We start from the raw sequence: 17,347 nt of genomic DNA on the forward strand, positions 1-17,347 counted from the left end.
AAACTACTGTGTTTGTATTTTTGGATCACTTATTCTTTTTGTCTTTTGAAGAGACATTAAATTATGATCCCCCTATTGAACCACCCTTTCTAACCACTTTTATCATTTATGATAGAGCTCATCTTTTCATGGTAAACACAATCTTATCACATTTAATGTTGTGTTGACCTTCTTCTCTTTACATATTTATTTCTTTCCTTTGAAGCTAGTGGGTGATGTTAGCAAGTGTTTCTTCTAAGAGTATATAATAGCTCTCTCTAGGCTTTGAGTTCTTGCTTCAACATGTTTATTGGTCCAACAACAATTTTGCCAAACTAACTCTCTCTCTCTCTCTCTCTCTCTCTCTCTCTCTCTCACACACACGTGTGTGTGTGTGTGTGTGTGAGAGAGAGAGAGAGAGAGAGAGAGAGAGAGAGAGAGATCAAAGGCTTTTCATTGTGATGGGGCAATGGTTTGTATATTGAAACTAGGCCTAGTGTTTACAGTTAACTCTTTCGTGACTACTATGGCGACAAACATTGGAATATACATATTCTGCGAGGGATCCTCTTCTCTCAAGGGTGGGAAGAAGAGATAGCCTCGGGCTTCCTTAAATTGGCCGTTTCATACTAGCGGGCGTGCTTAGGCGGTGGCGTCTTGTAGGGAGGAGGAGTAGAGACAGAAGGTTTTGAATGATATGGAGGTATTTCATGGTGAGATGGCGGACTGGGCGAGTAATGGGCAGGAATAGGAGGATACTTGTGAGAATATATTGGTGCAGAGGGTTGCTTGCAAGAGCGAGGGGCGAATGCGAAGGGTCCAACAGAGTAGAGGATCTCGTCAGGAAACACCCTCTGCCGTGTTAGTGGCGATCCTATCATGCCCGAGTTGATGTTGGTAAGCTTGTAGCACGACTGACTTGGAGAAGAAACCAAGTAGACAATGCAGCTCCTGACTCCCGAATGCTTTCTGAAGTCGTAATCCTCAACGCGGATCAAGAAGTATCCCTGAGTGTTCGTGTAGGCCGTCTCGTAGACGAAGGTTTTGTAGCGCAGATCTCTACACGCCAGTCGAACCTTGGCACCTGCAACAGAGCCCATGGAATCGTAAAGAACCAATCCAGAAAGACGCAGAATATAGTCGAATAACAATGCGAAACGTAGGTGTGATTTATGTTTGTACCGGTTTCGCAGAAATTATAAGCCCTGGGTTTTTCAGCCTCTAAAGGTTTTGTCATACCAATTAAGCATCTAAGATTTCTACGGATGAGGACCATCTAAGATGTCTACGAAGCTCAGTTTACGGTACGAGAACGTCTTCGTTTATCAAAGACCGAGTTGAGCTCACACGTGAGCTGTTTATCCAAAGAATCACAGATTGAAAGCAGTTGCATTCGCTTGGTTTTTGCAGAAGCTCGAAATGCTTACCAGCCAGGGGCTTAGCGTCTTGTAAAGAACCGCCGCCCACATACTTGCAGTTCTGGCATTCCACCACGCCCTCTACGGCCAAAGAGAATCCCGTTCTCGGCTTTGGCTTGTCAGAAAAGGGGACAGCAGCTTTGGGGAGCGGAGGAGCCGGGTATGGGCTGTGCGCACCAAAGCCGTGATGGGCGTCGTGGTATTTCCCGAAGTTGTGATGGCGGGAGATGGAGCCGTAAAGGGGCCGGAGGTCGCCATGTTTCATGGTGTAATGGTGCGAGGGGGGGGGTTGAGGGGAGACGAGGGGGGAGGCCAAGAGGAAGAAGAGCAGAGAAAGGAGGAGGGAGGAGGCCATGCCTTTGGCGTTGGAAGAATACAAGGGATGCGAGGAAGGTGGCGATGCAAAGATTTTGTAGGGGAACAATTTTGTCGCGCACGACGGCAGCCAGCGTCGTCGTGCAAACGTGATTGGTGGGTCATCTCCACCAATCACGCTTCCCCAATTCCATGCGCACACACACCTTTTTGGGGTCGACGTGAGCTCAAGTGGCCAAGCAAATCTCTCGAGAGCCTACATGCCAACGCTCAAGCATCACACCCTCCTCCCACCCCACGAATCTGCATGATGTTACATGCTTGCCCCCCCCCCATAAGACATCATTCCCACACGTAGCAAACTGTGCAAATCTGCCAAGAAATGCTTGCGTTCGAGTTATCCCCACAGGAAGCCCTTGGACAGGTTGGATTGTAGGCAAGCTTCGGAATGTCGAGCTGGAGAGTGAAATTTCCCATCTCCATCAAGGCCTGCAAATGCTAGAGTTTGGCATCGCATTTCCAGTGCCTGTTCAGCCTAACGAGGGAGGTCCTACACTCGGGGGGATCACTCATCATATGTAACCCTATCACCTGAGTTCAATAGAACGATTTTTTTTATTTCTAAAATTTACAAAAATAAATATACATAAGGGAATATTTAAAATAGTTTTGGAAAAAATTTACAGATTTGTATAGGAAAGGGGTACATTTTATTAATGAAATTTTTTACAGATAAGGGACTTTAAATATAGGCCTTGAACGCACGTGATATAGAGGGTTTATACATAGTGACCCCCCCGAGGTCCTACACAAAAGAAGGGAGAAATGGGCAGGCACCAAGGTCCCCCTCTGTGCTATTGCAGCCAGTATGGTGTAGCAAGCACTTCGTGGGGATGGATGCCAATCCAAGCTCCCCAATGCCAAGATGATTAGCATATATGCCAGTTCGGTGGGATGCAGGAATGACCTCAAGCAACCTAGCCACATCCCTTCAGGAGAGCTTCAAGTGGGTACACCACCCCGTGTCCACACACATGAGAAAAGGGAAGAGTAGTGTGTGGTTACACACTATGTGCACAACAAAAATAAAATGTTAAAAAAAGGTAATCATAATAAGCAACCCAACATGACTAAGGTGCAGGCTTTCTATTGGCTAGGAAGGTTTAGATCCCCTCATCAGAGCATTTTTTAGATGGGCCAGGGGTGGGTAGCGAGCTAAGGCTACCTAGTTGCATGGGCACTCCCCATTTTACACAACAAATCTGTTAATGATGCATGGTCAACACGTGAACCCAAGCCCCTATCCTGTAAAGTCCCTTAGAGAAGGGAAAACTAGAGCTCGCTGGAAATGATTCAAAATTCATCTTGATGAGATACAAGGGTGTGGGCCATGCGACTTGTTGGATTATATTAGATGGCTCCATTGGATAACTCCTTTCCTCAACATCTCCCCTAGCTTTCAAGCATCCATATTGAGGCTCTTACAAAGTATCATGGCCATTGGGTCCCATTTGCATGGTCATTTCCTTAATTTTGTCCATGCGTCCTCTCTAATGGTATACAAAATGCCTCGGTGGTCTTCTAGTCATGAAAATGGAACCTGATGGCCACGACACTTTGCAAGGGCCTTAAACTCATCTATATTGAGGCCCGTACAAAGTATCATGGCCATCGAGTCCCATTCACATGGTCAAGAAGAATATTTCCATGATTCTGCCCATGTATCCTCTCTGATGGTACAAAAATAATCCTAATATAATACCGCCGTAATGCTATGATTTATGCATCAAATTGCATACTAAGTACATGTTATGGAACCCCCATTAGGTCCCCATTAGTTCAATGTGGTAGATTAACATTTTATTGGATGATAAAATCGAGTGCTCAAAGTCTTATCTATAAAGTAGGTTTTCGATGCTTATTTCGCGTCGAAATAATCAACTCTAGTAAATTTCCATTTAAATGTTTTTCGATGGAAATTTTGATGGAAATAGAGCATTTTCAATTATTAAAAAATATGGGTTCACTTTTTGGCATGTTTTTATCATGTATGGATTATACAACATATAGTGTTGTAACCTTGGATTATGTGTGAACTTTGTAGATGTCTTCAAGCTCATGAGAGTCCAAAGAATAGACTAGTAGAGCAAATCTTTGTCAGCGAATCTTGTGTGATTGTGCATGATGCAAAGGACAAATAAGCAACATATCAATAGCATAGATAAAGAGATGTTCACTTTGAACCTTTACCTGAGATGTACAGTTGAACGATGAGTAGAAGTCTCATTTTAGCTTGTTTGTGAGTGAATTCATTAAATTCATTTCATGTAGTAAATTTCATGCCTCAATATGTGACTTTTTTAGTCGATCAATTAAATTCTTTTCATCTAGGGAGATGGAATTTTTTTGGGAAGTTTGAGAGTACACGCATTGCATAACAATCCTCAAGAGTCAATGTTGACCCAAGGATATCGAGACAATCTAAGGGAAGATGGAGAGCCAAAAGAGCAACATGGGAGAAGCATCAAAGAGGAGGATGCTTTGAATGAGGACAAAATAATGCAAGATATGATAAACACATACTTCAATGCTCCTTCCGAGCACAAAATGAAAGAGATGAAGATGTGGAAGTGAATAGGGAGGATTATGTGAGTCCTGAAGAGGAAAGATTGCAATGTGAAGCAACCCCCATGTTGTATGAAGGGGCAAGCAATTCTGGTCTTGCGACCATTCTTCTGATCTTGAATTTACAAGCGACTTATGGATGGTTAGACACTAGCATTACATCCCTCTTTCAGTAAGAGTTTTGATGTAGTCTAAACTATACTTTCATGCATGTACTTCCAAATTGTTTCTTCAAATTAATTGAATGAATCAATGTCCCAGGTTACTCGAAACACTACTTCCAAAATAAAATACAATGCCCAACTCAAGAAAGGATGGTGGAATCATTAGGGATGGATTACAAGTGAATTCATGCATGTCCCAATGATTGCATCCTTTACAGAGGAACATACGAGCACTCTACAAGTTGTCCACAATGTGGTTCATCTCAATACCGACAAGACACACAAGGAGACAAGATTCTGAAAAAGATACTATGACACATGCTGATCCTAACATGCATCATACACTTGTTTTGTGGTGAATCATTAGCTAGACTTATGAAGTGGCATTCTTCCAACCGCTTGACAGATGAAATATTATGGATCCTTGTGGATGGAAAGGCTAGGAGACACGTAGAGAAGAAGTGGCCAGATTTTGGGCTTGAGCCTCATCATTTGCATCTTGGGTTGGCTATGGATGGTTGGACATCTTTCCACATCCTCAGCGGGTGCACTACTAAGAAACCCTATGTATCATGTGCGTTCAAAGGGTATTAAGAAAACCCCTCAACTAAAATTTCTCACACAATAAAAACACTGGGCCTCTTTACTTATGAACTAAGTGTTTTTTTTTTTTAAATTGAATGAAAAACCCGCTCTTGGTATTGTGATTCTGTTAAATTTTTCCAAAAAGTTGGATTAAAATACACCTCCTTTTGAATGCACGTGGCACACCAAATTTTTTTAGGTGAAACCCCCGAGTCCACATCGTGCTCCAGGTGCAAGTAGTAGTCACAATGTATAATATTCGTCCTTGGATGACCATAAAGAAGGGGCATTTGATGTTGGCACTAATTGTGATTGGAAAGCACAAGGTAAAAAACATGCATATGTATCTAGCCCCTTTGTGGACAAGTTGCAAATTTTATGGAATGGCATGGAGGTTTATGACATTTCAAAGCCTTTGGTTCAACTTTATTTTTGAGTGAAAGGTGGTCTACTTTGTAATGTGGACCATGGATTATTATCCCAGATTGCATGACTGCTCAGGCAAGAAATTTCTATTCCTCCAGATTCTCTTCTGCCTTGGTGGTCTTTCATTTTTGCAAGATGTAACTTGTGTCCTTGTAGTTTCATAGGTCTCCAAGTGTCTAGATACTTTGGGGATACTTTGCATGTCCAAATTGTGGAGACAATTTGTGTAGTCAACACTCAAAAGATCTTTCGAAGGTGGTATATGAGAAGCACATGTGGTTTCTTCCTGTGGACCATCCATATCGAGTGGATCCATTTTTCGGGAATGTTGAACTAGACCCTATTCCTCCAGTAATGAGATCCCCTGATTGGGAGTGACTTTGGCATGATCGACAAGTCAAAACACATCCATATGGCATGCAACATCTCTCCATAATTTACACTCTTCCTTATTAGAGACAACACAAAGTCACATATCTGTAGGACCCAATGCATATATTCAAAAATTTGCCTTTTGGCCAAGACAAAACCATGCCGGCAAGGTGATTTTACCAAAGGCACACTGGGTTTTTACAAAATCAAAGGAAACCTGGGTGAAGAGCATTATTGCAGGTATGAAAACCCCAATCGGGTATATGCATAACTATTAGGGTGCCTTTACTTCAAATGGAAAACTAGAAGTGGTGTGAATTCACATGATTGGTACAAAATGATTCAGGTAACATTATTTCCACTTCATTTTGATCCATTTTTGAACTCTTGTTTGAATTTGATTAACACAACATTGTTTCTATAGTATGTACTTGCAATTGCTTTGCAGGGATGTATCATCCCTTTTGCAAATGAGACTTGTCACAATTGAAGGTGTATGTTTGATTGAAAATGCATTTCCAACGAGTATCATGGATAGAATGTGCACAATTATGAATGAGTGTATGAAAGTGCAAGAAGGGAGAGGACAAGTAGAATCTCGCTTAGGAATGACATGTGGCAAATCTATGCAAGGGCTTAATCCCACATATGAAATGGGTAGCCCAATATCAAGGTATATGACGCCTTGATAGAGAAGATTTTGAATGCCCTAGATCCTTTTAAGTGGATTAGGTCTCTTGAAGTGATAGGTGGTCGAGGATTGGGGATGCCCTTAGTCATGGATCCACTATTGTATATTGTCACATGTCCAAAATATTAACATTGGTCACCTATAGGACAAGAAAAATGACTCTAAAAACATTGGCCACATTTGGCAACCTATACGACAACTAAAATGACTCCAAACTTCCCAACAAATGGTCCTTGTTGACTTGGTCACATTCGATGCTATTGATATCCATGGCCCCCAAACCCTTAGGTACCAAGATAACTCAATGGGAACTCAACAGTATCAAGGGGCATCTTGGTAAGGCTGAAGCAAGGAGTGCTAAGATATGGTGCCATGAGCACATAGATTAAAGGCTAAGGTATGTGCTAAGGAAAGAATTAAAGTAGCCACCCTAGGATGTGGACTACATGATGTGGAGGTGTGGATTGAGGATATCCAAAAGGAGAGATGTAGATGAGAGGATCCCACATGGTTTCACTATTCAAAGGGCACTGTCTATATAAGAGGCCTATCATGTATTGTTGAGAACACACATTGCAAGAGATATAGATTTGCTATCTCCCTCTCATGTCTTACTTAGTGTGCTTTGATCCTCCTTAGTTCTTCTGCTGATCTTGTGTGCACTAGGCTAAGTACGATCCGCACTTTGTCATGGTATCAGAGCATAGGTTTAGCTCTCCTAGTTTAGCTTATTAGTAGTTCACTAGGATTGCTCCCATTCCTAGATTAGTTTTAGAATGTAAGATTAGTTTTAGATCTTGAGAGTTCTTCACTTAGAGAGATTCATTCTGAGTAAGAGATATGTTTAGAGGTTCTTAGAGAATTTCGAGAGAAAGAGAGAAAGGATCTCAGATCTTATAGAGATCTAAGCAAGCTTCAAGACCTTCCGCACACGGGCTGGCAACCTAGCTACAAGGTAAGGCAGCTTCTACTACCATCAATAAGGCAGCCTTCTTCAAAGGCCCTCCTTCAGAATTGAAGCTCTTGCAGCCTCTAAAAACTCCTACATCGACATACTCATAGTAGGCCATCTGCCTCGGGGAGGTCACTATGTATAAACCCTCTATACCATGTGCGTTCAAGTCCTATTTCTAAAATCCCTTATCTGTAAAATTTTCAGTAATAAAATGTACCCATTTTCTATACAAATCTGTAAATTTTTCCCAAAACTATTTTAAATAGTCCCTTATGTATATTTATTTTTGTAAATTTAATTAGAAATAAAAAATATCCTTCTGTTGAACTCACGTGATAGGGTTACATATGATAAGTGACCCCCGGGAGCCATCTGCCTCCCACCATCAGTGTATCCAAAGCCTCTCGGCTCCCAATTATCAATCTCCAAATCCTCCAGCCCATCAATTCCATCTGCATCTACTACGAACGGATCTCCTCCCACGGGCCACTGAAACAGTAGGGAATTGTTGTGCAAATAAGAGAATACCCCAAACACTCCATCGTACAATTGAAGTTCCTTACGCTTAATCATTGCTCTAGGTCGAGACTCCCACGGTGCAGTGACATCGATAGTTCCATTGCCACTCCATTGCCATTCTCTTCTGAATCACCATTATCATCAATGAAGCTCTCGACATTGAGTTCCCTAATACTATAGGAAGGAGATTCACCATAATCAATATCTAATGAATCAGCGTTCCTCTCCTCGCTTTCATCATGCTCATTGCACGTCTTTCTAGGATGTCTATTATTGCCGTGATGAATCGATCTTTTTGGTAATAAGCTAATGAACGATTCACAGATGCAATTCGACTGAGGAGTCCTGCACTCAGTGCAATTGTATGGCTACTGCTGTCCTCAAGTCTGCTCAAACTCTCATGATGCTGCTCCCCTCGCGCTACTACTGACTCCCGGCCTGAATAGCACTACCAAAGCTTCAGCCAAAGTAGTGCTCCTCAATGCCACACAACCAAAGAATTGCCACCAACAACCAACCATGCAGGCAGTCAACAGAATGGCGACCCATGAGTTCCCATAGCTTCGACCTTGGTTTCTGGCATCACAGATTTAAGCAGTAGGTCTCATCTCTAAGCATTGTGATGGCTAACAGGACCCACACCAGCAAACCCACCTCCACAGCGCAAACTCCATCACGGGCAACCCTACTGCTTGACGACCAAACTCCATGCAAGTTGAACACCCGGCTTCTACTCCATACTCCGCCATAGCCAACACGACCGTCAGGACTCAGAATAGCTCGTTCATCAACAGTAGCAACTCCAAGCAGGAAAAACAAAGGCAGATTGCATGAAAGAAACAACAACGGGATAGGCAAAGTATCAAACATGAAGCGGCGTACTTTATCAACAATGATGATAGAAGAAAATGATTTTGCATCCTGCAACCTTCACAAGGTCTCTAGACCTTAGAAAACGACACGTGGCATCACTTTAGCCAACCATGAAGAGATAGGGTTAGTTAAGTTACTTGGGGGCTTAGTCAAGTTAAATTACTTTGATAGTGGTTAAGTAAATCTAACCTTGGTTAGCCAAGGTTTGTTGGTCAATGGTTAGATTTAACCATAGTTCAATTAACCATGTGTTAAAAGGGTTGGTATCCACAGGTGCCATGTCATCATACACAGTCATCAGTTGCCCAATCAGCAACACAATTAGCAAAGTGCCACTTAAGCACACAGAATCCCTTACTAAGCACAGTTTGAATTTTGCATGTGAATCCCTGTGCCACATCATCAAGCCCCCTCTTCTTCACAAAAACTTCGACAAGCCGTAACTTGCAATCCAAGAGGAATTTGCACACGCTCCCGAAAAGAAAAGTGATTGCCTTTTCAAGCTCTACATGCCTATTAAGTCAATATTATTGTATGCAATTAGACAATGCAATTAGACATTGCCAATATTGAAAGAAATAAATTGGTAAGACCTTTGCAACAAATGGAAAAGCGAAGCATGAATGCACACATCACTGTCATAAGCATGCCAAAAGCACAAGTGCATGAGATGACCATAGCACAAAGCATGGCATCCACACATAAAGCATCAAGGAACATGGAAGAACAAAGCATCATGCATCAAGCTACATCGAGTAAAGATGCGAACACCATCGACATCAAGCATTGAGAAGCAACAATCTTGCCACCTTTAGCCCACACGTTTGTAATCAAGCCTGTCCACCTGAGAGTAGCTATGAAAGCACCTAGGGGAGGTATTGACATGTAAACCACACTTGACCACCTTAAGTAGGAATGCATGCACTAAGGGGAGGTGATGGATTTGTAACTCACATTTGGCCACCTTGCAGTAGCCAAAAGATCATAGCACCAAGGGGAGGTGTTGAGATATGGTGCCATGAGCACATAGATTAAAGGCTAAGGTATGTGCTAAGGAAAGAATTAAAGTAGCCACCCTAGGATGTGGACTACATGATGTGGAGGTGTGGATTGAGGATATCCACAAGGAGAGATGTGGATGAGAGGATCCCACATGGTTTCACTATTCAAAGGGCACTCTCTATATAAGAGGCCTATCATGTATTGTTGAGAACACACATTGCAAGAGATACAGATTTGCTATCTCCCTCTCATGTCTTACTTAGTGTGCTTTGATCCTCCTTAGTTCTTCTACAGATCTTGTGTGCACTAGGCTAAGTACGATTCGCACTTTGTCAAGGAGCCTATTTCATCCATGAGACAAAATGAGTGTCTTTAAGTAATGGGATTTTTTTTGTGATTGGCAATGAATGTGTAGTTTATTTTTTAAATGATACACAAGGACAAGGATAACAAAATCCAAAAAGAAAGGGAAAATCTACAAACTTGAAGAAGGTAGAGAAAATTCATAGCACAATTTTATTTATGTATGACTAGTGTCACAATTTAATTTTAGTATGACTAGTATCCCACATGTTTACGAGCCTATTAAGAACAATTTTTTACATGTTTATCATGCCTTCATCTCAACAATCCTCAGCCATTACTTGTGAACAAACTATGCATGAGATTTTTAGCGAGTTTTTAGCATGCCTACATCTAAAGGAGAAGAGAAAAAAATGTATTTGTGCAATCTAGCCTCAAGAGCCCCTAGTCTTTTGACATGGTATGTAATTCCTTTTGTAAAATGCTTGTGAAAATTAGTTCACCTCATTGAAGTACATTTGTATAATCTACTCTAGTCTTTTGGCATGGTCGATAATGTTCTAGGAAAATTGCTTATGAAAATCAATTCATCTCATTAGACTTTATTTGCACAATCTAGCCTCAAGAGCACTCTAATATTTTGACATGATCTATGACTCCCTTGGCAAAATGCTTGTGATAATCAATACATCCCATTGAAGTGTATTTGCACAATCTAGTCTCGGGAGAACTCCATCCTTTTGACATTGTCTTCACTTCCCATAGTAGAATGCTTGTGAAAACGAATTCTTATCATTGAAGTATATTTGTGCAACAAGAGGAGTGGATGATGATGGTGTGGCGATGCATTGGATGAGGTGCACCAGTGGTTTCTTAGGAGCACTCTGAGTCTTTTTACATGGTATGTGCTTCACTTTGTAGATTGCTTGTGAAAATCAATTGCATCTCATTGAACTGTATTGGTGCAACACTCCACTCTTTATACATGGTTTGCAATTTCCCTAGTAGAATGCTTGTAAAAATCAATTCATCACCTTTGAAAAATTTATGCATTGTATACTTTATACCATCCATAAGGTTTGCTAGTTCATGCATTTTTGGATCATGCCCTATGAAATGATAAAAAGTGGTAGCTCTTGTTATGATTGATTATTTCTATGACTGTGAAATTGGCACCTTCCACGTGTCCATCTTGCACATGATACGATCATTAGTCCCAAATACCCCAGTGCTTGAAGGCAAGTGACTGGCTATAAGCATGGAGAGAGAATGCAAAGCATCCCCCGCCCAATACTTCCATGAGCTAACTATTGGAGTGAGTTATAACTCAATCACCTCTTAGACCCCTTGCATGTCCTCGAGAATGTGGGATTCGACACTACAAGGCACAAATCGTTTTTCGACGTAAATACCGATCTTTTTTATACTTTTTTTTTTAAACGGGTGTAAAGGTCGGTATTTACGTTGCTATTAGCGTTGGAAAAGAACGGTCACTATATAGCGACACTAGTAAACATCGCTATATAGTGATGATTAACAGAAGCTTTAAAAAACATTAGTGGGGCTAAAGAGGGCCACAGCAAGCCTTGTTTCGCCCCACTAATGTTTTTTTTTTAGCAATTACAAAAGAATGTTGTTTGTTACAAAATTTCTCTTGTGAAAGGGGTGATACAAAATTGCTCAAATGAGCCGAGCGACAGAAGCATATACATGCCGAAGATATATAACATTGTTTGTTACAAAATTACCCTTTCGAAAAGGGTGATACAAAATCGCTCAAACAAGCCGACATACAGAAGCATATACATGCCAAAGTATATACAAACTACTACTACTACTACTGCTCATCAGAATCATCATCATCGTCCTCGTCCTCATCGCACTGGCCTGATCCCTAGCCCTCGTGAGCTGCGCCTAATCCCTGGCCCTCGTCGAAGCCATGTAAGCCTAATCCCTCATCATCACTGCTCACCTCCACTTGCTCACCTCCACTGATGGGACGTTCAAGCTTGCATTCTAAGAGTGAAACCATATTAATTGAAAATTAGATTGGAACTTAAAGAATAAAACAATTTAAAAAGTGAGATTATAAGTAGGAGTAGACTTATACCGTGCGAGTAGCCACCTTAGCCCAATCGACCATCGCTCCCAATGCCTCCTGCTCAATAAACCTATGGAGTCCAGCTGTCTCCTTGCAGCCCTCCTCTGACCCTCGACATTTCAAGGTGGTCCCTATGCTGCTTCTTGAAAAACTTCCAGTCAGCTTTGTGTGCCAATCTAGGTTTAGCCTTCCCCTTTGTGATGGAAGCATGCAAGGTTGACCTACGATGGCTCAAGACCCCACCCATGTGCTCTCGCATGTAATCCTCATTTAACTCCCAATTTGGGGAGTTAGGGTATTGTCTTTTCAATCCATCGATGATTGCTTGCTTCTTTTGGTCATCGTGGTACCGCCAGCCAGTAGCTATGCTGCTCCTGAAGTGGTGGCTCAATAACCACCTCATGGTGGCCATCACTGCTGAGCCCTTTTTATTTTCTATTCTCTCTCCAGCAACCATGATTTCATAGGATAGGTTCTCAATCGGGTAAGGAGGACTCATGGTAGTGGCAGAGCCAGAGCAAGTGGTGTTACTGCGAGCGCTTACATAGTGAGGAGTAGCAGTGGGAGTAGGAGAGGGCAAGGGACCTAACTGGTACTAGGTCTCATGACCAAGTGGAGACCTATAGGGATGTGAATGTGCTGACTTGTCTATATCTCTCCCGAGTCAGCACAACATAAGTGACCCTTCCTACTCTTCCTTCCCTTAAGAGAGCCTTAAGATGGGCACGCCCAGGTGATGACCCCTCAATCAAAGGGGCTAGAGGGGACGGCTAGACAATAGGTCCAGCCGTCGGTGTAGGAGAGGGATTTGCTAAGGTCCTCTAGGATAGCAGAGAGAAGAATCTCACTGCCTCCGCATCAGTCATCTATGCGACAAACTCATTGGGACTCTCCCGACAAAGCCATGGGCTGCTAGCAAAGGAATTCCCCGAGGGGTAGTCATAGTCTCAGGGGGGTCACTATGTATAAACCCTCTATATCACGTGCGTTTAAGGCCTATTTTTAAAATCCCTTATCTGTAAACTTTTCATTAATAAAATGTATCCCATTTCTCTACAAATCCATAAATTTTTTCCAAAACCATTTTAAATAGTCTCTTATGTATATTTATTTCTATAAATTTTAGAAATAAAAAATATCCCTCTGTTGAACTCATGTGATAGTGTTACATATTATGAGTGACCCCCCCAAGGTCGCAGTGTTAGGTCCAAGAGGAGTCAGGCCAGGGTTAGTCGCAAGGGTAGGCCCCTGAGGTGTTGCCCAAGTGGAATCAAAGTCCTCTGGAGAGTAGAGATCATGATGTCTCCTCCTACGAGGGTTTCCATACTCATCGGATGTGCAACATGATCCCATGTCTAATTTGGGGGGATTGGACAAACGTAGACAAACACGAAGACAAAAAACAAAAAACAAGAGTGGGTAAGAAGCGGAAAGATAATTAATTACTTAAGACAATTATGAAATTCAAACTCAAGAAAGTATGAAAAGGCAATTAATCACTTGTGAAAATTATGAAATGACATCAACGCATAAAGGGTAAATCTAAGGAAAAGGGATCGAAAGAAAGATGAGCGAAGAGAAAATGGAGATGCATGGACATAATAGTCTCCCCTGAAGATCCCACCTCATATCATCGACACTTTGCCTCCTCACAACAAGCATAGGGAAACATATGTGGGTGTGGCACTACATCCTATATCAAATTAGAAAAGGATCATAAATCAAACACTTGAACAACTATAGGTATCTCAATCAACCTCAGTGCTTTAACACTTACCATGGATATGGTCACATTCCATTCTCCGTACTTTGAGATGTGACTAAGTGTAACGTGCATGATACATGTTCCCTCGACATCAATCACACATACATTTGATTTTTCGCTCCAACCACATTTCTCCATGGTGGAGATGGAGGGATTCATCCTCAATGGAGGTTCTTGTTGAAGATGAAGACATCCTACAAATAATAACAACTCAAAATCTTAGTCCAAAATGTTAGTAAAGCCAACCCTTGAAGTTTTTACCCCAAAAATGTGTAACTCTTCTATTAGCATGTTTGGACCGTGAAATGCATCTATAGGTATATCTATTATACATCATAGGCATGCTAAGAGATGCATTTTTAGATGCACTAACAGGTTTTAAAACCTACATGAACAAAACATTTTCCTCACTTTGCTGCGCAAGCTCACTTTTCCACCCTTCTTTATGGTCCTCTACTTTTTGTTGTGGCCATGCAAAGTACTCCATACCTGTAGTCTTTTTAGAAAATCACGAATCCTTTTTCATTGCCTCAGTGATCAGTTTCGTTAAGAAGCAAAAATTTTATATTGGCATCGAAACTTTATATGCCCTAATCAAAATAAATGTTCGAAACATTCACCAGGATTTGAATATTTTATGGAAAAAAATACAAAGTTTTGCTAGGATTTACACCGTTTACTTCAAAATTCCAACAAAAATATATATAAGCATATCATGTTCTAACAGCATTGCAAAACTAAAATAATTAGCTCAATAAACTTTTGCTAGGACTTTATATTAATATATAAGTATAGCTTTGATAAAAACATCCCTGATGATCACCCCCTTCATCATCCATTCCATGTACCAAAGGAAAGATCCACATCCAAGCTCTCATGGCTATCCAATCATCAATTTGGTTGCAAGGTTCTTTTCATTATTTCCTACAACCAGGGTTCTCCATACAAGTGCATAATTACTTTCAAAATATAAAAATAGAGGAGGCCAATGTCATGGTATTTTCTAGTTACTATCTTCTACCCTATCCATGCTAGCTACATGTGCACCTATTAGTGCTACTGCCTCCTACACATGAGTACTCTTATCTATGATTTACATAGCATTTTTTATCCGATAAAAAAAGATACCAATCGCACAAAAAAAGCCCATCATATTTTGCCCTCCCCCCAACTGCTAGAGCATGCACATGCTCAGTAGCACATGTCCTATCCTCCTATTGTCATCCTAGATCAAAAGGAAAAGATGCACTCAACCAATGCTTTAGCTGAATAGAGGAAGTAGATCCTCCTAGATCAAAGACCTGCTGCTCAAGGCTTAACACTTTCCTGCTTCCAATTCTTGCCTTCGTGATGCCATATCTTGCCATGCTTCACTTCATCTTCAATATGTTCCTTCACTGAGTGACCACTTGTATCTTTCTTCTCAACAACATCAAGAAATCTCTCTTTATATATTCTGCTTCAGTGTCTTCCTAATAAAATCATGCCATCGAGCTGATTCCCGTTTTCTCTAGGGCTGCAACGATCTCTTCCTCTGCCCCCCACCTTCCTACACCATGAGTAAGGGAAAGGGTGCATGAGCTATCCAAACACTACCAGGGAAAGGGTTGCTTCTTAGGCGGGGGTTGAGACCACCTGCCCGAATGACTTCGAAAAAGGAATAGGAGGGGCGCTATCTTTCGTGGACGAATGAGTATCACAGGCTCGGATAAGGAAAAACAAAATAGTCGTCTTCCGTAGTGAGGCCGCCTAGACGATGGCCAATTCAAAAAGAAATCGCAAGACGCGATCTCACTAGGTATTGAACCCGCGACGTAGGGGCCAAAAAAATTTCTCCAACCACCAGCATTCATTTGCGTAATAGCTTGTCCACCAGTGGTGTGAATCCACACCCTGTGGCAAACAAGTTCCTTCTTTATTTTCACAAGACCCTCTTCGAGGGGTGGTGTGAAACCACCCTTAGTACCTTCTAATTAGGAGATGATGTAGGGAGTTAGATGGCTTCACCTATCGTTGGACGGTTGTAAATCCCCCGAATTGTAGCGAGATTTTGGAGCACATTTCTCTTGCTTGCATGGGTTTATTAGTATACTAGTGGGTGATGAGATCATGCAAAAAGGGACGTGCACCCTCGCCCTGTCCACGACCTTCAGCTACTCACGCTTACTGATCGCCTTCATTTCCATGATACCAATTTGCACTCCTCATGCAGTCTACGTGCATCCTCGCCCCGCCCACGACCTTCATTCTTCTCACGCTTATTTATCGCCTTCATCCTCTCATTTTCTCCTTGTAACTGTATTTTCTGTCTACGTTCTTGGGAATCATGACCACCTCCATCTCCCGCCTTCCCGTGCCTGCTTCGACGCTGCTATTTCGATCCAGCTTTTGTCTTCTCATCCTGCTCATCTTGGCCACTCCCCATGCGGCTCTGATCCCCTCTCGAGCCCTGATCTTCCCCTATCACAAGCAACTCGGCCTGCTTGTCCAAGGCAAAGTTCTCTGCCAGGATTGCCAGCGGATGGTTTTTGGGTCAGGAGCTACGCCCACCACCCAGACTGCCCTCGAAGGTAATACGCACTATGTGGAAGAATTGCTTTTGCCATTTGCCTCTCGAGCTATCGAAGAATTGATAAACGCTACATCTTTATCAAACTGATCAGTTAACTGTGCGGTAAATCTTTCAGGCGCGTTCGTAGCAATCAAATGCTACAACAGGGCCAAAAGGCTCGTTAAGTACTCAATAGCTAAAACAAGTAAGTCCGGCGCCTTCTCTGCCAATCTGCACAGCTACGGGCACCCTTTGACGAGCTGTAGGGCAACGCTCCTCTCTTCCCCTCTCAAAAGATGTAGTGTGAAGACAGACTTAAACAACGGCCTGGCGGGAGCGACTCCTGTATTCAAAGAGGAGATCTCAGGCAGGCGTGTATACCTTGTAGGGCCGTTTGCTTTCAAGCCATACTACTGTAAATCATCGCCATAAGCACATGCACCTTACTCTTCAGAATACATTGCGCTAAGAAGGCAAGATGTGGATGCCCTTATAGAACGACGCACCATAGTTTACAGCTCCATGGAGGAAAACCAGATGCTGGGGACTCACCCAAAATGTACAGCGGCAGTAACACTGAAAAAGATCTATTTGTTGCAGCTCGGGATCTCTCTCTCTCTCTCTCCCCCCACATACATGCATGCGCGCCACAAGGAACTTTTGACCAATCTCTATATAGTGAAGTGGTTCCAAACTACGAAAT

General features: G+C 42.1%; 2 protein-coding genes across 2 annotated transcripts; one reads left to right on the plus strand and one right to left on the minus strand.

Moving 5' to 3' along the window:
* Positions 1 to 474: 474 nt before the first annotated feature.
* LOC147904782 (protein SEED AND ROOT HAIR PROTECTIVE PROTEIN-like) lies at positions 475 to 1,662 on the minus strand. The gene is made up of 2 exons (XM_087392385.1): positions 1,407 to 1,662; positions 475 to 1,063 (listed from the first exon to the last, which is right to left on the minus strand). The coding sequence occupies exons 1-2, from the start codon at positions 1,660 to 1,662 to the stop codon at positions 609 to 611; spliced, it is 711 nt and encodes a 236-aa protein (XP_087248511.1). The 3' UTR covers positions 475 to 608.
* Positions 1,663 to 16,419: 14,757 nt separating this feature from the next.
* Positions 16,420 to 17,076, plus strand: LOC147904783 (non-classical arabinogalactan protein 30-like). The gene is made up of 2 exons (XM_087392394.1): positions 16,420 to 16,663; positions 16,781 to 17,076. Exons 1-2 carry the CDS (start codon positions 16,420 to 16,422, stop codon positions 17,074 to 17,076), a joined length of 540 nt encoding a protein of 179 aa, XP_087248520.1.
* The last annotated feature ends 271 nt before the right edge of the window (positions 17,077 to 17,347 follow it).

Source organism: Dipteris shenzhenensis, chromosome 2 (assembly GCF_047967505.1).
Source record: "Dipteris shenzhenensis isolate YYH24624 ecotype China chromosome 2, Dip_SZ_1.0, whole genome shotgun sequence".
NCBI classification, from domain to species: domain Eukaryota; kingdom Viridiplantae; phylum Streptophyta; class Polypodiopsida; order Gleicheniales; family Dipteridaceae; genus Dipteris; species Dipteris shenzhenensis.